This window comes from Lithobates pipiens, unplaced genomic scaffold (genome assembly GCF_037356315.1).
Source record: "Lithobates pipiens isolate NorthernLeopardFrog02 unplaced genomic scaffold, aLitPip1_a1.2 Scaffold_8, whole genome shotgun sequence".
NCBI classification, from domain to species: domain Eukaryota; kingdom Metazoa; phylum Chordata; class Amphibia; order Anura; family Ranidae; genus Lithobates; species Lithobates pipiens.
Window position 1 is genome coordinate 14,571,592 of NW_027507903.1, and position 22,347 is coordinate 14,593,938.

At 44.8% G+C, this 22,347-nt stretch overlaps 1 protein-coding gene across 2 annotated transcripts in view; it reads left to right on the top strand.

Moving 5' to 3' along the window:
- PCSK6 (proprotein convertase subtilisin/kexin type 6) overlaps positions 1–22,347 on the top strand; it is a 357,311-nt gene that overhangs the window by 131,449 nt on the left and 203,515 nt on the right. For both annotated transcript variants that reach the window (XM_077473028.1, XM_077473027.1), the window contains exons 3-4: positions 17,306–17,413; positions 20,323–20,466. In XM_077473028.1, coding sequence (XP_077329154.1) covers positions 17,306–17,413; positions 20,323–20,466 — 252 coding nt within the window. The remainder of the gene's footprint in view (positions 1–17,305; positions 17,414–20,322; positions 20,467–22,347) is intronic.

Consider the following 22,347-nt stretch of genomic DNA (forward strand, 5'->3'; position numbering starts at 1 on the left):
TCCTTGGCCTTCATGATGCTGTTTGTTCACTAAGATCCTCTAACAAACCTCTGAGGGCTTCATAGAACCGCTGTATTTATAGTGAGATCAAATTACACGCAGGTGGACTCTATTAGGTGACGTCTTAAGGCAATTGGTTCCACTAGATTTTAGTTGGGGGGGGGGGGGGGTTATCTGAGTAAAGGGGGGCTGCATATAAATGCACGCCACACTTTTCACATATTTACTTGTAAAAAAAAAAAAATTAAAACCATTTATCATTTTCCTTTCACTTCACAATTATCTGCCACTTTGTGTTGGTCTCATAAAATCCGAAGAAAATCAGTTTACGTTTTTGGTGACATGACAAAATGTGGAAAATTTCAAGGGGTATGCATACCTCTTCAAGGCACCGCATTTAATGCTGGCAGCATGAGGATTATAAAGTAGTCGAGCTCTACTTTAACCTCATTTTCCACGTTAAACACTTCAAGCCCAAGGTCGTCATATGACATCCTGTACTTTGGGGATATCTGGATGATGGGTGCAGCTGCAGGCATCATGCAGATATTCCCTTTTTCGGCCAACAAATTCTGTGTACCATAAGAACAATCATAGCATCAGTTCAGCTGCTTGATATAGTAATAAATAGTTATCCTCGCGCCACAATGGTTCAAAAAAATATATTTATAAATTTATGGTTGCAGCAAAAACACCGATAGGAGTATGAGACCCTCCCCTAAAGTTGTGATATGTAGTGCATGAGTAGTGTTGCGCTCCACAAAAAATTTAAATAAATCAATACTAATAAAAAGAAAAAAGAAGAAATTAGCTAAACATAGCTATTACAGCCGTGTTCCTTAAAAATCTACACCCTCTAAAGTGCATAAGTGTCAATAAATATAAATAACTCCAACTAAAGTGCATACAGTGACAGTCCTGTTAAACAAAGTATATAAATGTATACGAATAATAATAAATCAATGATTTCAGATCAAACTTCAGACTATACAGTGCATATGGTGAGTGTGATTACACTAAAATTGCATCTAGATCCATACAGTGCATCCAGTGAAAAAAATGGTTTAAAAACCAGTTGATAAAAGTCCCAAAAAATTAATAAAGATATTTCTTATCTATAACATTAAAATACATGCAGTATGTGAGTTCACACTGTGTAGTAGCAAAAGCTGGCCTCGTGAAAAATTAAATTAAACATAAATTAGTGATTCCACCGGTGATCTTTGTGTATCTTCAGAGTCGGGTGTTTCCACACTGAGGTGCAATGGCTACCTTACCTCCCTGCTGTAAGGTAAACAGCAAACAATCTCCCAATTCCAGCAAAAAAATGATGCTATCAGTTGGTGTAGATACTGCAGATCATCCTCCCTAGGTTCTCAGCCATACACCATAGATCAGTTCCATATAGGAGACAAAAAAGGGGGGCTCCAATAGTGAAGTATGTAAATATAAACTTTAATATAGAAAGGACCTAGTCCTAGGTACTCCCATTAGGTAAAACAGTCACAGGCAAAAACGTACAGCATAAGGAACGAACGGGCTCTGCGTTCGTACTCCGGACGTCACTTCCGGTATCCTCCTCATCCAATCCTACGCGTATCGTCACTAGTCATGTGACTTCATCAGGGCTTGATAGTTCTTACAGGGGGCGGGGAGGGGACGAGCCACCCTCCTTGCGCCACCCTCCAGTGCTTCTACCGGCTCGGCCGTGCAGTTGGCGAGCTGGATAATGAATCGTACCCTGCCCAAAGTTGAGCATTGAGAATTCTTGTGACCTGATGGTACCCAGTCATCTATATGAACTTCGGAGCCGGCAGAAACTAACACTGCCGATGACATGGCTGGAAAGGCCACGATTTTTTTTTTTTTTTATCTTGGTCTTTCCAGCCTGGAGGAGAGAACATGGAGTCTTTATAGACCCCACATCTCTCCATAAAGGGGACCTGTCGCCAACTATTCCTATTACAAAGGATATTTATATTTCTTTGTAATAGGAGTAAAAGTGATCAAAAAATAACTAAAAATTTAAAGACTGTAAAAATAAAAGTAAAATAAAACAAAAAAAATTAAAAAATTAAGCGCCCCCATGCACAAAAGCGAACGCATACATTGGCGCTATTCTCTTTTGTTGCCAGCGGATTAGACATTAATGGCTGTGTGTTGAGTTATATTGAGGTTACAGCATATTTACACTGTTATACAAGCTGTACACTCACTACTTTACATTGTAGACAAGTGTCATTTCTTCAGTGTTGTCACATGAAAAGATAGAAGAAAATATTTTAACGAAAATTTGAGGGGTGTACTCACTTTTGTGCGATACTATATACTGATCAGTGTCCTGATTACCGCTATTACTGGTACCAACCAGTGCTGCCATTCAGTGCCTCCCTCAATGCAAATCGGTGAAGGAGAAAAATTACCTGTTTTGCAAAATTAATTATAATAAACTGTGAAAACTTTTTGGAAAATTATTTTTCTGTTTCGCAAAAAATATGAACCCCGGTGATTAAATACCACCAAATAAACTCTATTTGTGTGAAAAAAGTATAAAAATGTAATTTGGGGTACAGTGTAGCATGACCGCACAATTGTCATTCAGTGTGATGGTGCTGAAAATTGGCCTGGGCAGGAAGTGCGTGCCCGGTAGTTAAGGAAAAAAAATCTTGCTGGGGTTCCTCCTTTAGAGCTTTTTTTTTTTGGTCTGTCAGTACAAAGACTTTGTTAAATGTCCCATTTCTGTGAATGTTGATTGCTCATGTGCCTTGGGGTGACCCCCCTCCCCCCTCCCCCAACACCATGATCCTGTGCTCGGCAGCGGTACATGTCAGGTTTTCACATTCAGTAATAGACCTTTGGGCCACCTGTCATGTCGCCCTCACCCATGCTTGTCACAGCAGTCTCGGCGGCTGCGGGGCGATGTACGAAGGATTTTCCTGCCGCTCACCCCCCCGTGTCCCCCTGAGACTCCAGCAGGAGACGAGCAAGACTTTGCTCAAGGCTCTGACAAGCTCTCAATGTTCTGTTTGGCTTGTGAGACATTAAATGACTATTAATAATGGATGGGGATGAGCAGAGACATGGAACACGAGAAGATTCTGGAACTTGGAGAAGGAAGATATCGGGACTTAGGATTTGTCACTAAAAAAATCTCCGACATTGACGTCCTACCGATGGACACACATTCATCCTCAGGCTGTGTGCTGTGTACACACATTGCAAGGAGCTGAGAGTGGGCATTTGATTTTCTGTTCCCATTCTTGTGTAACCACTTCCTACAGGGGCAATTTTTGGCTTTTGTGCACACATTATAAAAAGTATTCTATTGGGGGGGGGGGGCGCGCATTAGTGTGACAGAAGGGTACCTGGAAAGCTTGACAGGAGGGTGAAAGGAGGGGCGGGGCAGTATGACGGGGGGGGGGGGGGATGTTGTGACAAGGGGCAGTATAATGGGGGTGTTGTGATGAGGGGGCTGTGTGACGGGTGGGGGGGTGCAGTGTGACCCGGTGGGGGGGCGACAGGTAGGAGGGGGTAGTGTGATAGGTAGGTGGGGGGGCCGCAGATAGGAGGGGGCAGTGTGACGGACTGGGGGTGACGGGTAGGAGGGGGCAGTGTGACGGACTGGGGGTGACGGGTAGGAGGGGGCAGTGTGACAGACTGGGGGTGACGGGTAGGAGGGGGCAGTGTGACGGACTGGGGGGGTGACAGGTAGCAGGGGGCAGTGTGACGGACTGGGGGGTGACAGGCAATAGGGGGCAGTGTGAAGGGCTGGCGTGTCGACAGGTAGGAGGGGGCAGTGTGAAGGGCTGGGGTGGCGACAGGTAGGAGGGGGCAGTGTGGTGGGCGGGGGGGTCTACAGGTAGGAGGGGGCAGTGTGATGGGCTGGGGGGCGACAAGTGGGTGGGGGCAGTGTGACGGGTGGGAGTGGGACAGGTGGGTTGGGGGGGGTGATAGGTAGGAGGGGGCAGTGTGATAAAAGGGGGCATTTTTACAGTAGGACTCGCAGTATGCTCACTCTAGCCTTACCCGGCAGGAGAAGCCTAAACGCAAGCAGTGGGAGCCCGGTGCTGAGCCGATGGTCCTTGCAAATGACAAATGCCAGAAATGCCTAGCACCAGGCTGGATAGGAGGAGCGGCAACATATAGCAGAACTGATGCCCGGCATTTTGCTTCTGCAGCCGCTAAATGCCTGCTTCTCCTCCTCTCGCTCCTGTAGGCATTCAGGGGCTGCAAGAGCAAAAAATGCAGGGCATCAGTTCCTCTATATGCCACCGCGCCTCTCCAGGTGTAGACAAATGTGCCGGGGGGCGGTTTACACTGACCCCCTGAGGCATGGGGCCAGGCTGTAATTGCGACCACTATAGTTAGACTTATGTAAAACCTTTATCCCAAAAGCATAAAAACAGTTGCTGTGAGTGATTATAAAGTGAGCTGGAGTTTGGCTTCAAATTGTTAGTGTATTTAAATCTGCTAGTACATCTAACATGCCCTCCCTCCATCCCTCCAGACTGGCAATGCTGCTGTCCAGAGGTGCCTCCTGTGCTCCTTCATTCAGAGTGGGGTGCTCTAATACAGGAGGTGTGTTACTGGCCAGATCACCAGGTAAAAGCAGAGAGCAAAAAAGCCTTAAAAGAAAATGAATGCAACCACCACATCTAATTAGTAAACTATATAACTTTTTGGGTTTAATGCCACTTTAAACCCTGAGGCTGGGTTCACGCCATTACCACATCAGTCGAACAACAGGGATCTGGTGCGTTCTGGTTCACTGTTTCAGGTCCGATTTCAGACCGAATTTTAGGCTGAATTCAGACCTGAAATGGACCAAAAAAAGTGCACGTTTTTTGTGCAAAACGCACCGGACCTGTTGCGGAGATACGTGAGCCGCCTCCATAGAGAGCCAGTCGCGTTCTCCTGCTATGTGAGCTGGATGTGGTAAGAAGCCACACCCAATTTGCATAGGTGTGAACCCAGCCTTAATTCCATGTTTTCCAAAAGAGGCCCTGTAGAATAAAAAGTTAGGAGCCAGGTGTTTTTTAAATTTAAAAAAAAAGACAATACTAAAAAACTGAGAGGAAGTCCTTTAAATATTGCAGTAGCGCTTATGTCAAATAAATCAAATGACAAACTCTCATGATCGTTCATATAAGTCACTGGAAGGAGATTGTTGAAACTACCATCCACCAGACACTCCACCACCTGAGATATATCTCCACTTTGGGGGTGCACTCACCAGAATCACCGTAATGGTATGCCTTTAATTATAAATGTTTCTCCATCGCTATTAACCAACGCTGATTAGGGCTCCAGAAACGACCATGTGAAAAAAATTAAACATCCACATAGCATAATACTGCATAAAGATTTTTAATGAAACCTCAAAAAAACACCCTTACAAATTAGCGTACATCAAGCATACGAAACGCGTCAACGAGGTGATTGGCCGGAAGTGACGTGTGCGTTCCACGGGCTGGTAACCAGGAAGTAGTATCACTGATGTACACAGCATAAGTTCTCCTCCGAGTACCGTGAACCGGGTGACTATACAAGCACACCACACTTTATAATTGCTTCATATATGCTTGATGTACGCTTAATTTGTTAGGGTGTTTTTTTTTATTTTTTTTTATTTTTTTTGAGGTTTCATTAAAAATCTTTATGCAGTATTCTGCTATGTGGATGTTTCATTATTTTTCCACATGGTCTTTTCGAGAGCCCTAATCGGCGTGATCGGAGGTTGGTTAATAGCGATGGAGAAACATTTACAATTCAAGGTATACCATTACGGTGATTCTGGTGAGTGCACCCCCAATGGGGAGATTTATCTCACGTGGTGGAGTGTCTGGTGGATGGGGGTTTCAGCAAGTCACATCACAAGTTATATCTGATCTCCTTCCAGTGAGTCTTATATGAACTATCATGAGAGTTTGTCAGTTGATTTATTTGGCATAAGCGCTACTGCAATATTTAAAGGACTTCCTCTCAGAGGTTTTTTTAGTATTGTCTTTTCAATTTTATACGTATATTTTAAGTAGTTGCTTTTTTTTTGTATTTTTAATGATTGATATTTATTAGGCTTGTGCAATTCGTTTCGTAACGAATCGAAATTCGGCCGAATTTTGCATCTTTCGGACATTCGGATGCATCCGAATGTCTGAATAAAAAAATAACGAATAACAACGAATACGAAAGAAATATAACGAATGAATTCGACATGATTCTGTAATTCTTTAAAGATCTAATGAAACAAATTGTCAGCTCAAAGTAAATCTTATAGTCCAATCAGGTAATTAATTTTGTGCCGGAGGATGGATTACTGGCAAAGTGCATTCCTGAGAACTGAGTTAGAAGGGTGTTGTATTGTATTTGAGCCGAGGAGAAGAGACGTTGTCATTGTGTGTGTTAAAAGATTCAATAAACAAACGACTTTCCAAACTACGAATCATTATCACGAATGTCTATACATACATAAATAGCGAATTTCAACTAATATGAACGAATGAATTCGACACTCTACGAATAACGAATTATCTGAAAACTTATTAACGTAACATAATGAATATAACAGAACGATATGATGTATTTTACGAATGACAACGAACCGAAACTAAACGAAATTTTCTGTTGTGCACAAGTCTAATATTTATATATCTACATAGTAATCCTATGGGTTGTTATCCTGGGCGCGGAGTGGTGCTTTTGTAGGGGGGGCCAGTATTAGCATCTTTTTAGTAGTTTTTTTTTTTAACCTTTTGCCCATTGGTTACATTCACCCCCTTCCTGCCCAGGCCAATGCCACACTTTGATAATTGTGTGGTCATGTAACACTGTACTCATATTACATTTTTATTTTTTAATTAGGACTGAACTTTCTCCTGTTGGTATTTAATCACTGCTGGGGTTTTTATTTTTTGTTAAAATTTTGAAAAACAAAACTTTTTCTTAAATTCTGTTATAAAATTTTGCAAATAAGTAATTTTTTTCTTCACTAATTTGTGGTGATGAGGCTGCACGGATGGGCACTGCTGGGTTGCACGGATGGGCACTGCTGGGTTGCACGAATGTTGTGCGGCTGAGGTGGCCCTGATAGGTGGCCACACTGATTGTCCAGGGAGAAGCAGACTCTTGGGCTGCCCAGACCCGACTCGGAGCCACAGTCTGAGCCCATGCATGGGGGGGGGGGGGGTGCGCAAGCAAAGAACAGGGGGGCCCACTGCGAGGTGGTCTCCAGCTCAGGGCTATTGCTGAACCCATTCAGAGCTGCCAGTTCCTGCTCTGGGGAGTCTCCCCAGACAGATCAATATAGACCCGCACCAAGCGGGGAGGGAGGAGAGAGCCACACAGGGGACACTTTCTGCCAGGGGCTCCACTCTGCGCTCTGTTAGCTCCGACCCTCCCTCGTCCCAACCCTCCTAACTTACAGCCCCGCATCTGCCTCTTTCCATTTACCTACCCCCACAGCACTGCCCCTCCCCACCCCCGGCGGCATAAAACAGGCAGGACACCTGTCGGCTGCCCGTCATAGGGTTGCCACCTCATCCCTTTAAAACCAAACACATTAATTACACAGGTTCTGTGGCTGTTTAAGGTGGTAAACTCTGTGCTTTATTTACATTAAATTAGCCCCAGAATCTGTGTAATTAATGTTTGGTTTTAAAGAGATGAGGTGGCAAACTCTACCGCCCGGCAATGTTGCAATACGGCTTCCGTATTGTGTTTTGGAGCAGAAATGACCCAACCTAAATTATAAAATATTAGGACATTCCGGCAATGAAGGTCCAGGGACAAGTCTTGTAAGGTGACCTATGAAGTGTGATACCAATTCTCCTTTGGCTGTCCATCTTCTGGTCCCGTTCAGATACAAGTGACGGTGACCAATGAGCAGAGGACACTTGTTTTCCACTTTATGTTGGTAGCACTACAGATAGCGCTCTAATGATTTAATATAATACTGTTTATTTTTCAACTCGCACCTTCCAGGATAAGTTGGCAACTAATTTAAAATCTTCAGAAATTTACATTACAAGTAGATCTCGGTCAACCGTGGAAAATTTGCATTTAAGCAAAGGAAGCACAGCTTGCTGCATGGCTCTAGTTTTTTTTTTTCATAAATCTTGTTCATCCTTTTGCTGTGCTTGCTAATTGCCATCAACTTTATTTTCTGAATGGCTGTAAATCTGACAACATCAAAATTCAGGTTATGAGAACTTAAAGGGTAACTCCACTTTCATGGGAAAAATAATCTTGCATATACAATTGTGGCACAAGTCCTATTGTAAATTAAAATGACCTTGTTTTCAATCTGCAGCACTGTAATTTTCTGCAAAATGCAATATGGCAACCTAGAGGCGTTCTGTACACAGCTATGGACTAAAGTTTTGAGAATGCCACAAATATCAATTTTCACAAAGTCTGCTTCATCCATTTTTATGATGGCAATTTACATATATTCCAGAATGTTATGAAGATTGAGATAAATTGAAATTAATTGCAAAGTCCCTCTTTGCCATGAAAATGAACTTGACCCCCCCCCCCCCCCCCCCCCAAAAAAAAATTCCACTGCATTTGTAAAGATGGCTTCAGGGGTCCCAAGAAAGTCCAGCAAGTGCCAGGACTGCCTCCTACAATTCAGCTGTGGGATCGAGCTGGCACCACCAGTGCAGAGCTTTCTCAGGAATGGCAGCAGACAGGTGTGAGTGCATCTGCACACACAGCGAGGAGAAGTCTTGGAGCATGGTCTGGTGTCGAAGGGCAGCAAAGAAACTTCTTCTCTCCAGGAAAAACATGAGGGACAGAGTGATATTCTGCAGAAGGTACTGGGATTGGACTGCTGAGGACTGGGGTAAAGTCATTTTCTCTGAATCCACTTTCCCTTTTGAATGAATGAAATACTTGTATAGCGCACAATGCGAACTGAATCGCCTCTAGGCGCTGTGGCGAGCTTTGATCATCTGCTAAAAGAGGAAGGTCTTGAGTTTTTTCCTAAAAGCCAGGTGATTTTCTTCCAGGCGGATGTTGATTGGTAGAGCATTCCATAGCCGAGGACCTTGGACAGCGAATCTCCGATCCCCCTTGGATTTATACCGGGCTTTGGGCACGAGGAGGAGGTTTTTGTTGGCTGATCGAAGACTGCGGTTTGGTGTGTAATGATTTATTTTCTCCATTAGGTATTGCGGAGCTTCTCTATGCACGCATTTGTGGGTGAGGCAAAGGGTCTTGAACGTGATCCGATTTTTTACGGGTAGCCAATGTAAGCTCCTCAGCGAAGGAGAGATGGATTCCCAGGGTTTTTTTCCTGTTATCAGCCTTGCCGCCGTGTTTTGGATCAGTTGTAATCGTGCAAGTTGATATTGTGGTAATCCTATGTAAAGCCAATTTGCGTAGTCCAGTCGTGAATTAATGATCCAACTACCACTGCTTTGTCATTCTTTGGGATAAAAGGGATGCGTCTGCGAAGCATGCGCAGCAGATGGTGAGATCCACTGACTACAGATCCTATTTGCGCATCCATTGACATTTGTGCATCTAAAATAACCCAGAGACTCTTCACTTTGGTCTTTGGGGAGATAGTCTGCCCAAAGACGGTTGGTGGAGACCAGGAGGTTTTGGTTGCGGGCTTATGATTTGGGTGTAAGATAAGAAGCTCTGTCTTTGATTGGTTCAGCTGGAGGGAGTTGGTGGTCATCCAGTCCTCTATTGATTTGAGGCAGTTTTCAAGTTGTTGATCTTTTTTTCCATTGATCCGGAAATAAAGCTACGTGTCGTCAGCGTAAGAGTGGAAGCAGAGATCTGAGTATCTGATGATTTGAAGGAGTGGGCGAATGTAAATGTTGAAGAGAACGGGTGACAAAGGAGAGCCTTGAGGGACTCCGCAGGTGACTGCCCGAGTTTCGGAGAGGAATTTTCCTAGTTTCACTGTCTGTGACCGATTTCCTAGGAAGGACGCGAACCATTGGAGATCTATGTCTTGGACTCCGGTTACTTCTGTGAGGCGGACGAGTAGAGTATTGTGATCTACTGTATCAAACGCTGCACTTAGGTCTAGCAGTACGAGGAGACACAGCTCTCCGTCATCTGCTGCTTCGAGGGCGTCATCCCAAATCTTGAGGAGAGCTGTTTCTGTTCCATGACCCGGGCGGAAGCCTGATTGCAGCGGGTCCAGGAGTTTGAGTATACAGGTGAAGTTGTAGCTTTTGTACTACAGATTTCTCCATGATCTTAGAAATGGTGTTGAGGCTCATAATTGGCCTATGGTTGTTTGGCTCCTGAGGGTCCAGGTTTGGTTTCTTGAGTAGAGGTTTGACGATGCCTTGTTTGAGGATGCTGGAAACAATCCCTTCGTGGAATGATCGGTTTATGAGGTGGGTTATGGTTGGAGTCACGATGTCGGAGCATTCTTTCAGTAGTTTTGTGGGGATGATGTCAATAGGTGAGGTACTGTCACGCAGTTTATTAATGATGTTTTTTGCGGTGTCTACGGTAATTGGGGATAGTGAAAATTTCGGCGGTTGCGGTATGTTGGTGCAGACATCCTCTTTATGTATTTGCTGGCTGAGGTCGGATGTTTTCTTCTGACAAATTGTTTCCCTGATGGTTTTGACTTTGTTTGGGGCATCTGGAAAAAACCCTTGTCCAGAGAAGAAAAGATGAGCGCTACCATCAGTCCTGTGTCATGGCAACACTAACGCATCCCGAAACCATTCATGTGTGGGGTTGCTTCTCAGCCAAGGGAGTGGGCTCGCTCACAATTTTGCCTAAGACCACAGCCATGAATAAAGAATGGTACAAAGACGTCCTCCAAGAGCAACTTCTCCCAACCATTCAAGAACAGTTTGGTGAGGAACAATGCCTTTTCCAACATGATGGAGCACCTTGCCATATTGTAAAAGTGATAACTAATTGGCTTAGGGAACAAAACATCGACATTTTTGGGTCCGTGGCCAGTAAACTCCCCAGACCTTCAACCCATTGAGAACTTGTGGTTAATCTTCAAGTGGCGGCTGAACTAAAAAAAATATCATATCATATTCGGACAAACGGCAAGCATTGATTATGCAAGAATGGAGGCCATCAGTCAGGAAGTGGCCCAGGTGGACAGCATGCCAGGGAGAATTGCAGGTTTTGAAAAAAGGGTCAACATTGCAAATATTGACTTTGCATAAACTTCATGTCATTGTCAATAAAAGCCTTTGACCATTATGAAATGCTTGTAATTATACTTCAGTATACCATAGTAACATCTGACAAAAAGATCTAAAAACATCGAAGCAGCAGACTTTGCGAAAATGAATATTTGTGTAATTTCTAAAACTTTTGGCCACGGCTATACAGATGTACAGAATTCCCCCCTGAAATGTAATTTCCTGCTCATGTGATTGGTTCACCGTTTTTTTTCCCCTGAAGTCTGCGCTAAGATACAAGTCAGATTTTAGGCCCCCTACGACGTCATTTTTGGGGAGATACTCCCAAAGGGAAATCACATCTAAAGGGATGCAGATCCTGTCACTTTCCTCATTAGAACTATATAGGTGCAGAAGCTGATTGATATTCACTTTGCACATGGACACACACACAGCTATTTCTTCAGAATAAGAAAAGGTTGCAGTCTGCAACAAAGGTTGTTCAAATCCCTGCAGTGTCCCTCTAGGAAAACCTGTCCTTAATCCATCCATTATTATATACTGTATGCGCTCCAACTTTGGAGACTATCAAAATTTAGTTAGGACTGCAGTACACGGGTGCCGTAAGGTGACCTTTGCAAATGTGTGAAAACTTTTGTTGCAGGCTGACTGATAAGTGAGCTGGGAATTTGTTTAACATGCGTCGCCCTTCCAAGTGCTGCTTGCTGAAAAGGCCAGTTATAGGTTGGGCTGGTTGCCATTTGCAATGCTGCTCTGCTGCTTCTCTAGATTTCTAGAACGTAGTGGGAACGTAGTGGGAAGATAGCAGAGACTGCAGCCTGAATGTTTATGGAACTTCAGCCAATCCACGATGAGATGTACTCAGAAGGCGGGTAAGGGTCCATAAATAGTCTGAGTCCCGTGCAGCAAGGGCAGCTTGCAGGATGTGGTGTAGTGTTTCTGGGTTCCGCCTGATATGGGGGCCTGTCCCTCCTGGGCAGAAGGCGGGAATTGAAGCCAGTCTAAAGACGCTGAGGTTCCAGCTAGGCTTAACTGGGGGAGTCTATTGAAAAGCAGCCCAAAAATGCAGAGGGCCAGGAGAGAGCTCACAGGATAGAGCCAATGGGGAGCTGTGGGATAGAGCCCAAGTTGTCCAAGAGGTGGCATGAGTCTACATCGCTAGAGAGAGCCTGGAGGGATATTGGCAGGAGGCAACCGATGATACTAGTGGCTGAGTACAAGACCCCAGTGCTGCAAGGATTGACAGTAAGGTACTGGGAACTGAGAGTGAAGTACAGGTCACAGGCAACTGGGGTTTCTTTGGCACTTTGCTAAGAGAATGCAGACAAAGTTGTACAAGGATTTCAAGAGTTGTGCAGAACAGCCAGAAATGTAGTAAAGTTTTAGTTATGGGCTATCCCATGCTCCCTTTTTCCATCCAAGTGCCCACCCCAACATTGGTGTCAGCCGGAGGAATGGTGCTCCCCCCCCCCCCCCCCAACATTGGTGTCAGTGAGAGGAATGGTGCGGAATGCTCCCCCAACGTTGGTGTCAGTGGGAGGAATGGTGCCCCCCCCTCCCAACATTGGTGTCAGTGGGAGGAATGGTGTCCCCCCCAACATTGGTGTCAGTGGGAGGAATAGTGCTCCAACATTGGTGTCAGCATGAAGAGCCCAGGGCCAGATGAAGGCAAGCAAAAGGGCCACATCCGGCCCTGGGGCCGCAGTTTGGAGACCACTGCCCTAGACTGATTCTTGAGCCAAAGGCAGAATGCTGAAAATGCTGTGTGCATGCTGCGAGTGGATGAAATGGACACAAATAACCGGCGGTTCCTGCGGGGGTAGCACCACATGAATGAAAAGTGTCTTTGCAGTTCTATGTTTGATCTGTTTTTCAGATATGGTAGACATTGCGGTATTTTGTACAGTCTGTGTAGGTGGATAAACCAGCAACACTACATAAATAGATTTGCAGTTTTCTATTTTAAGGCTGTTTTAATAAATGCTAATAGGGTAAAGCTACATCTAATCAGCTTCAGGAAGTGTGAATTTTGCTGCTTTTTAAATTCCCTTCTTGCCATAACATTCTAGTATCTCAGATCTCCCTTGTAGCGCGTCCCAAAGTGATCCCGGGGTGTCAGCCAAAAATATATCGCTTACAAAGACTGGTGGTTTCTGATGTATGTTGGGAACAACAGAGGTGAGGTCTCTTTGCTGATAAAGCAGGAACTCTCCTAGGTGTTCCCACATCTCCGGTTTCTTGTAGACATTAAAGCTGAACTCCGGGCATAAAAACGTTCATTTAAATATATTCCTCAATAGTCACAAAAGGATATAAATCCACTTTGTATGCACCAAATGCCTTTGCAAACCCAGAGATTACCTTGTGTAGCACTGACTCCCGAAGGAGCTGCTGAATTTTTATTGGGCTTACCGTTACGTCACCTGCTCACTTTGTCTGTCTCAGGGGTCCCATTGTAGAGTAAATTTAAAGAATGTTGGCTCCGACACTTAATCCTTTTTCCAAAGATTTATTTGAGATAAACATAAAGTTTTGCAATTGAGGCTTAAGGGGAGTTCAGGTACCTTTGTAATTGCGGGTTAGAGGTATTTCCTTTATCAAACCGCTTCCAAACTGGATCCAGCAATCATCGGATAGGCCTCTATCACTGACCTAGCAGCCGGTGGGTTGCTCAAAGTCTCTGCCACAGACTTGTAAATTTAAATGAAATCTTTGTACAATTGTCTGCCACAGGAAAGCACAACCAACAACTTAATTAGAAATTAAAGAATTGTCACACCGTACCAGTTTCCTTCAGCCAATCTGGTGATACTGTGTGATAGGTGACCCTGGATGCATCCTCCAACTGAGTCTCCAGGCTCTTCCAGAGATACCAGCCTTGTTGCTCGGTCCTCTCCTGAAAAAGTCCTCCCCTGGATCCTCCAGTCGCTTAGCTTCTCCCCGCAGGCAAGACAGCACAGGACCACCCCTGGATCGGTAGGCACCAAGACTTTTGGGCCCACCCTTTGTTACAAAGCCTTGGGCCAGCCGTCCCCGAGACACAGGAACAGGCTGCACACACCCCAGGCCAGGAGGGCCATGAGGTCGGGATAAGGAACCCCGGAAAAAGACACTCAAAAATGGCGTCAGTACCTTAAGTACCCCCCACCCAGAATGCACAGCAGGTGAACCACTCCCACTGGGCTATTTCCAAGTAAAAGGGGTATTCAATGCATTCAGCCTGTTGCATTTCCAACACTTACCGGTGGTGACAGTGACACCTACAGCCAAGTGGAAACTAGTACAACCCAGCTGAACTGGTACAGAAACCAGAACTTTGACATAATTAGTCTGAGCCAAACTGCAGCCTCAGACAATTTAAATTTACAAAAAAACAATAGTCTGCTCATTAGGAGCAGGGCGCTACACTTGTATAAGTAGAGGTGCCGTTATCAATGGTGCTGCACATGGCCTGTGCAGAGAGCAGAGCTGTGGGAGGGACCCAGCAGGCTCCACCCACTACAGACTGCCTGCAGAAAATGACAGGAGGGGCGGAGACAAGACCAGTCACTCTGCACAAAGAGCAGCAGTGAGCAGTCTTACAGAGGGAAAGTTTCAAGCTGCATTACTGAACAGATCTGGAACAATACACATGCCATTGATATGTAGATATTTGCTTACCCTGTAGAAACCCGCTGTCAGAATACAAAAGCTCAGCGAAAGGGATTCCCCCTGAAAAATTGGATACTGTTGATCAAGCAATTTTCTTATTTTATATTTCTTTTTCTTTTTTAAATAACATTTCATACTTGCCTGTGTAATAGATTTTCGCAGAGCAGCCCCAATCATCTTCTCTGGTCCCTCGCCAGCACTCCAGATCCCTCCCTCCCTGCCTAGTGCCCCCCCCCCCAGGTTGGTGCACAGATGTCCATGTAAATCGCAGCCCGAAATCGCAAAAAGTAGTACAAGAAACTACTTTTTGAAATCTGTGCAGCCCCGCAGTTGCGGCTTCACACAGATTCAGACGGTGCCATTGACAGCAATTGTCGCCGAGTTGTCATGTCAAAACACTCCAGTGTGAACCAGGGCTAAGAATGGTCCTAATCTCAGCTTGTTACCGGTATAGAAGACACCAGGGAGCCAGAAATCTGGCTAATTGATAGGGAATCACTCACTCATTGCGGCCGGGTTCATACTGGTACCACAAACGCTCCGACGTTGGGAGCTCATGTCACATGACGTATGAAAATCAATGTTCCCTTATGGGAGCCATCTTAACTGGTCTGACACAAGTCGGTCCGACTTTGAAAATGCTCCCTGTACTACTTTGGTCTGACTTTGATCCTACTTCAATAATAGTCAATGGGCTGAAGTAGGATCAAAGTCAGATCCTTGTCCTAATCATCCGACTTTGGCATCCGACATTGTGTTATTTCCTGCCCCCTGCTGTAGCCCCTCCCATTGTGTTAGTTTTGATTGGTCAAAGGACAAGTTATACTATCTGAAAAGTCAGATCAAAGTAGTATCCTGTTCATGAAAGTCTGATGGATGTAGGACCGATGTTGCAGAGCAAAGTAGGATGGTAGTCGTCCTACCGTCGTGTAGTAGTGTGAACACGGCCTAAAATGCAAATTTATAACTTTTTTGAAATGAGTTTTTCTGGATATTTTTTGTTCCATCACTCACTGTAAAAATAAACCTACCATTAAATTAGACCGTTTCTTGGTCAGTGAGCAATCGTACAAAATTAGCAGGGGGTTAAATTAGAGGTCGACCGATATGGGTTTTTCTCTGGCCGATGCCGATATTTAGAAATCATGGCGGCCGAAAGCCGATATACGATGCCGATTTTTTTTGGGCCGATATGTTAAGCCGATTTTTATTTATTTATTTTTAATCCCCCTTGATCTAACACACATTTCCCACTGGGGCGTTTTTTAAGGCGCTTTTGGGCTAAAAATAGCGCCTGTAAAGTGCCTGCAAAATGGCTCCCCTGCAGTCTGTGTGAAAGACAGAGTGCTTTCACACTGAGGCGATGCGCTGGCAGGATCTTAAAAAAAAAAAAGTCCTGCAAGCAACACGTTTGGAGTGGTATATACCGCTCCTCCACCACTCCTGCCCATTGATATGAATGGGCACCACTGCTGAAGCGCATGCAATGCGATTTGGCAGCGGTGCTTCATGGGCGCATTTAACCTCCTCCTTGGCCGCTAGCTGGGTTATATGTGCCCCACTAGCAGCCAAATAGCACCGCTAAAATGATGGTAAAGAGCCGCTAAAACTTGCGTTTTACCATCAACGCCTGCCCGCTCCAGTGTGAAAGCAGTCTTCATAAGTGATACAGAAAATTTCTTACATTTAAACATTTATTAAACAAAACAAACCTCCAATCAGTTTACTTGTATGTATGATCTAGATTTAAAAAAAAAAACCTGTATATTAAATAAAAACAGGTAGTCAAAACTTTTGGACAAAAAAAAAAAAAAAGGGCTAACTTTACTGTTTTTATTTTATTTTTATTTTTTAAATGGTGTATTTTTTTCCCAAAAAAATGCATTTGAAAGACCTCTGTGCAAATGCCGTGTGACATAAAATATTGCAACAACCGCTATTTTATTCCCTAGGATCTCTGCTAAAAAAAATATATATAATTTTTGGGGGGTCTAAGTGATTTTCTGGCAGAAAATACAGGATTTTTACTTGTAAGCAACAAGTGTCAGAAAAGATTTAGTCTTTAAATGGTTAAACTGAGAACTTCTACACAGAGATGACTTCATTCATTCAGAAGTGTAAACATTGTATCATTTAGTTCTTTTCTTGGCAGTCTGCCCAGAGAGGAGGAAAGTGTTGCTATGACAACTCAGGCAACTTACACTGACTTCTTACAGAAGTCATTTCAAAGTCCCACTGTAGAATCGGCTTTTTATCAGCACAATCGGCCGATGCCGATTATTTAAAAAACGGCAAATATCGGCCGATATATCGGTCGACCTCTAGGTTAAATACCTTTTTACCTCACTGTATACTTTCCTATCTATTTACTAATGCTGGCAGCATGAGGATTAAAAATGTTGATTGGAAGAGTAAAGTTTCACTTTATTGTAGTTTATCATTTTTACATTGAATATATGGCCATTATCTTGGCTATGTGAAGTCTAGCTGATTTCCTCCGGTTTCCCGTACAGGTGGAGTGGATGCAGCAGCAGCAAGTGAAGAAAAGGGTGAAGCGGCATATCCGAGCAGATTCCAGCCTGTACTTTAATGACCCCATCTGGTCAAACATGTGGTATCTGGTAAGTACGCCAATCTACACATTTATTTGCTGGCAGGATAGAGTGCCCACTTGCGTATGCCAAGTGCTTAGATGTCTGAAAATTCCAAAAATACATTTCCACTCGCTTCCATGTAAACGGTGGCTTGTGTGCCGAAGACCTCGTTCAGCCGTGTGATTTTACACTTATGTTAAGGTGAAGTTGTACCGGTGTTGGGCTAATGCCGGCCAACTCACCTGAAAGGGAAAGTAGAATGTTTTTGTTTGTAATGTCGTCCTCGGAGCTAAAGTAGCTTTTGCTGCTTTTTTTTTTTTATATATTTAGGTAAATCAGAATTTTGCACATTTGCCACTTTACATCGCCAGGCTTTTTTATTTTTGTGTTGGCAAAACTAACTTTACCTGCTTTCCTTTTTTTAAAAATAAAGCCCGTTTACACAGCTGAAGCACAAATTACACATACAGCTAAGATCCCTTTCACACTGGGGCGTTTTTCAGGCGCTTTAGTGTTAAAGCGCCTGTAAAACGCTTGTAAGAAGCCTCATCTGCAATCCCAATGTGAAAGCCCAAGTGCTTTAAGAGCCCTTTCACACTGCCAGCGCCCAAAAAATGCTCAAAGCACAGCTTAAACTAGCTGCGCTTTACCAGCTTTTTTTTTGAGCGTTAGTGGGGCGCTTTTAACCCCTGCTAGTGGCCAAATAAAGGGTGAAAGGTGCCCACAAAGCGCCTCTGCCGAAAGCTATTTGCAGGGGCTTTTCAGGCACTTTTCAGGCTTTTTGCAGGCGCTTCCCATTGATTTCAATGAAAAGGGGCGCTTTAGGAGCGATGTATTAACGGCTCCAAAAGCGCTGCAAAGAAGCTGCTTACAGGGCTTATTTTGACGCCCTGCCAGTGCAGTGCCCGAGTGCTTTCACATTGGGATTGCAGTTGCGGCTTCTTTCAGGCGCTTTTTTTTTTTAAAGCTAAAGTGCCTGAAAAACGCCCGAGTGTGAAAGGGATCTCGGTGTGAAAGCACTCGGGCTTTTACATTGGGATTGTAGATGAGGCTCTTTCAAGTACTTTACAGGCACTTTACAGGCACTTTACAGGCACTTTTTTTAACGCTAAAGCGCATGAAAAACACCCCAAAGAGGTCTAAAAGTGACTGGTCCTTCTCCCTTTGATTTTTCCCTCATTTCTTAGAGAGACCAAGTCTCAAAAGAAAGAGTTGCTTAAAATACTTTACAAAACCGGTGTAATGGTTGCATGTTCAATATTTATTAAATATTTTATACAAATAAAAAATCTAATCAAAGACAAACTATGGGGTGTAGTTTGACCCCACTGATACAAACACTTGCATCGTTTTTGCACCCACTGTCACCAATGGAGTATATTTTGTTCTCATTGGAACCACAATGGCACACGTTAGACATCAATGAACGATCTCTGCACCCACACCCACACTAATTATATTTTTTCTCCACCAAAAGCTTTTTATTAGAATTTTCAAATCAGGGGTCTCAAACTGGTGGCCCTCCAGCTGTTGTGAAACTACAAATCCCATGAGGCATTGCAAGGCTGACAGTTACAAGCATGACTCCCACAGGCAGACATGATGGGACTTGTAATTTCGCAACAGCTGGAGGGCCACCAGTTTGAGACCCCTGATTTATATGAAAGAAGGTACAAACATGGAATACGATACTTCACATTGCATAAAACAAGCTCACAGTACTGTGGGTTAAGACGGCAAAATATAAAACGGAGCATCCCTGAGTAAATAGGGAGGACATTATATTTAGTAACCAACAATAGCGTAAGGTAAGTGATTTTGTCACGTCATTTAAAGTATACTGTGTCATGGAGATTGCATAAAGGTGCACAGAAACCTCTAAGAGGGGTCATGGTTTCTGAAGCATCATATATTCTGGGAGCACAAAGGAAAAGGTACAGACGGAAAGAGAAAAAGAGAGCCGCAGCATTTCAAAAGTGTAAGGAGGGCTTTCTCAACCTTTTAACCCTAGAGGAACCCCAAAAAAACATGTCTCGAGGAACCCTTCCAAAACCAAATCAGAGCTCAATAGGAACAATGCTCCTTACATTGGTGGTCAATAGGAAGAATGCCCCCCTTAAAGTGGTGTTCAGAATGCCACCCTTCAATACAGCCAAAAAGATATTTGGTATTGTTGCTGCTGGCTTTGCTAAGTGGTGCTGAACCTTGAACTCTGTAGACATCATCAAATAGGTGGTTCATCAGCCACAGCTCAAGGAACCCCTAGCAACATCTGGAGGAACCCCAGGGTTCCACGGAACCCTGGTTGGGAATGGCTGGTGTAGATTTAGAGGTTGCCCCATGGGTGAAAAACCGGCTAAGTTAGGGGTGGAGAGGGTGTCAACAAAGTGGCACAGTTTCCACATGTTATTATGGAACTCGGTTATCATGAAGTCTGGCTGTTTCTCCATGAGTTCTATGTTTTTTTGTTTTTGATTCTAGCAGTTGAGGTGGGTTAGTGTTTTTCAAGCTAACAGCTATGAGACATCTTTCCGCCATGAGTATCCCTCATTCACTGTTCACCACTACTCAAAGCCAAACACGTAAATTTGGATTTGATAACCGCGTACTAACAAATATCTGCTTTAAAATCTAAGTCCAACTTGCTTGTTATGAACTTCTTCCAGTCGATGAAAACTGGAGTTATAGTGTGCAAGATAATTATCCTGAAACCTCCCAGAACAAGTTCATGATGGGCTTGTGCATTAGAAAGCCGTACGAAGAATAGAGATGTCCAGTATGATGGAGTTTCCTGGTTAATGTAGTTTTCGAAGTCTGTCTTTGGCTACTGTACATTGTACATCCTTAGTTCTCTTTGTTGTGCCTTCATGATAAAGCCTGATGATTATCTAAAATTCTGTGGATTTTTACCCTTTTTTTTGTTTTGTGTTCTTCAGCATTGTGGGGATAAAAGCAGCCGCTGCCGGTCAGAAATGAACGTTATGGCAGCTTGGCAGAGAGGATACACTGGGAAGAATGTGGTGGTCAGCATCTTAGATGATGGTGTAGAAAGAAGTCACCCAGATCTCGTTCACAATTATGTGAGTATTGGCTGAACTAAGTAAGACCTTCTGGTTGTCATTACACGTGTCTGTTCTGGTATGTGATATATGCTAAAAATAAAAAGCTTTACTATCTGCGCTTAGTGCTTACCTGAAAAAAAGGGGGGAAACAACAAAAAAGCCTGCTGCAACTCAATATTGGAGTACTCAATACCTGGAATATTGTCTGGAAGAGAGTATGCGGTCTCTTTAATAAGGAGCATACTTGTAAATATTAAAAATACATCAATAAATCTATGATCAATTCATCAAATGGGTGCAACATTCAAGCAACAAGTGCTAAGTGTAAACCATGTATCTTTAACCACTTATACCGGGCACTCACCACCTTCCTGCCCAGGCCAATCTAAGCTGTTGCAATTTGAATGACAATTGCAACGTCATACGACACTGTATCCATATGAAATTCTTATAATTTTTTTGAGACAGATAAAGCTTTCTTGTGGTGGCATTTAATCACCACTGGGTTTTCTTTTTTTTTTTTGCTAAACAAATTAAAAAATGATGGAAAATTTTCTGTTATAAAATGTAGCAAATGGGTAATTTTTCTCCTTCACTGATGTGCTCTGATGTGGCGGCACTGAAGGGGGGCACTTGTATGCGGCACTGAAGGGGGGGCGCACTTGTATGCGGCACTGAAGGGGGGGCGCACTTGTATGCGGCACTGAAGGGGGGCGCACTTGTAGGCGGCACTGAAGGGGGGGCGCACTTGTAGGCGGCACTGAAGGGGGGGCGCACTTGTAGGCGACACTGAAGGGGGGGGGCGCACTTGTAGGCGACACTGAAGGGGGGGCGCACTTGTAGGCGACACTGAAGGGGGGGGCGCACTTGTAGGCGACACTGAAGGGGGGCGCGCACTTGTAGGCGACACTGAAGGGGGGCGCACTTGTAGGCGACACTGAAGGGGGGGCGCACTTGTAGGCGACACTGAAGGGGGGGCGCACTTGTAGGCGACACTGAAGGGGGGGCGCACTTGTAGGCGGCTCTGAAGGGGGGGGCGCACTTGTAGGCGGCTCTGAAGGGGGGGCGCGCACTTGTAGGCGGCTCTGAAGGGGGGGGGCGCACTTGTAGGCGGCTCTGAAGGGGGGGGCGCACTTGTAGGCGGCTCTGAAGGGGGGGGGCGCACTTGTAGGCGGCTCTGAAGGGGGGGGCGCGCACTTGTAGGCGGCTCTGAAGGGGGGGGCGCGCACTTGTAGGCGGCTCTGAAGGGGGGGGCGCGCACTTGTAGGCGGCTCTGAAGGGGGGGCGCGCACTTGTAGGCGGCTCTGAAGGGGGGGCGCGCACTTGTAGGCGGCTCTGAAGGGGGGGCGCACTTGTATGCGGCACTGAAGGGGGGCGCACTTGTAGGCGGCACTGAAGGGGGGGCGCACTTGTAGGCGACACTGAAGGGGGGGCGCACTTGTAGGCGACACTGAAGGGGGGGGCGCACTTGTAGGCGACACTGAAGGGGGGGGGCGCACTTGTAGGCGACACTGAAGGGGGGGCGCGCACTTGTAGGCGACACTGAAGGGGGGGCGCACTTGTAGGCGACACTGAAGGGGGGGGCGCACTTGTAGGCGGCTCTGAAGGGGGGGCGCACACTTGTAGGCGGCACTGAAGGGGGGGGCGCGCACTTGTAGGCGGCACTGAACCCACCTGACACACTCTGGGTTCAGACATCATGCAACACCTTTAAGTAATAAGACGGCACTCAATGCGTTTATATTTTATTAACGTTTACTGTAATACTTCAGTTAAGGTAGATTGTACAAAGAAGTAATTATTCAACTGAGTTTAAGGTAATGGCACAAGCTCAGCCAAACCACCACTTAAGAAAAGTCAGTTGAGTCAGACTGCAGCAACAGAATAGTAGAAATACAC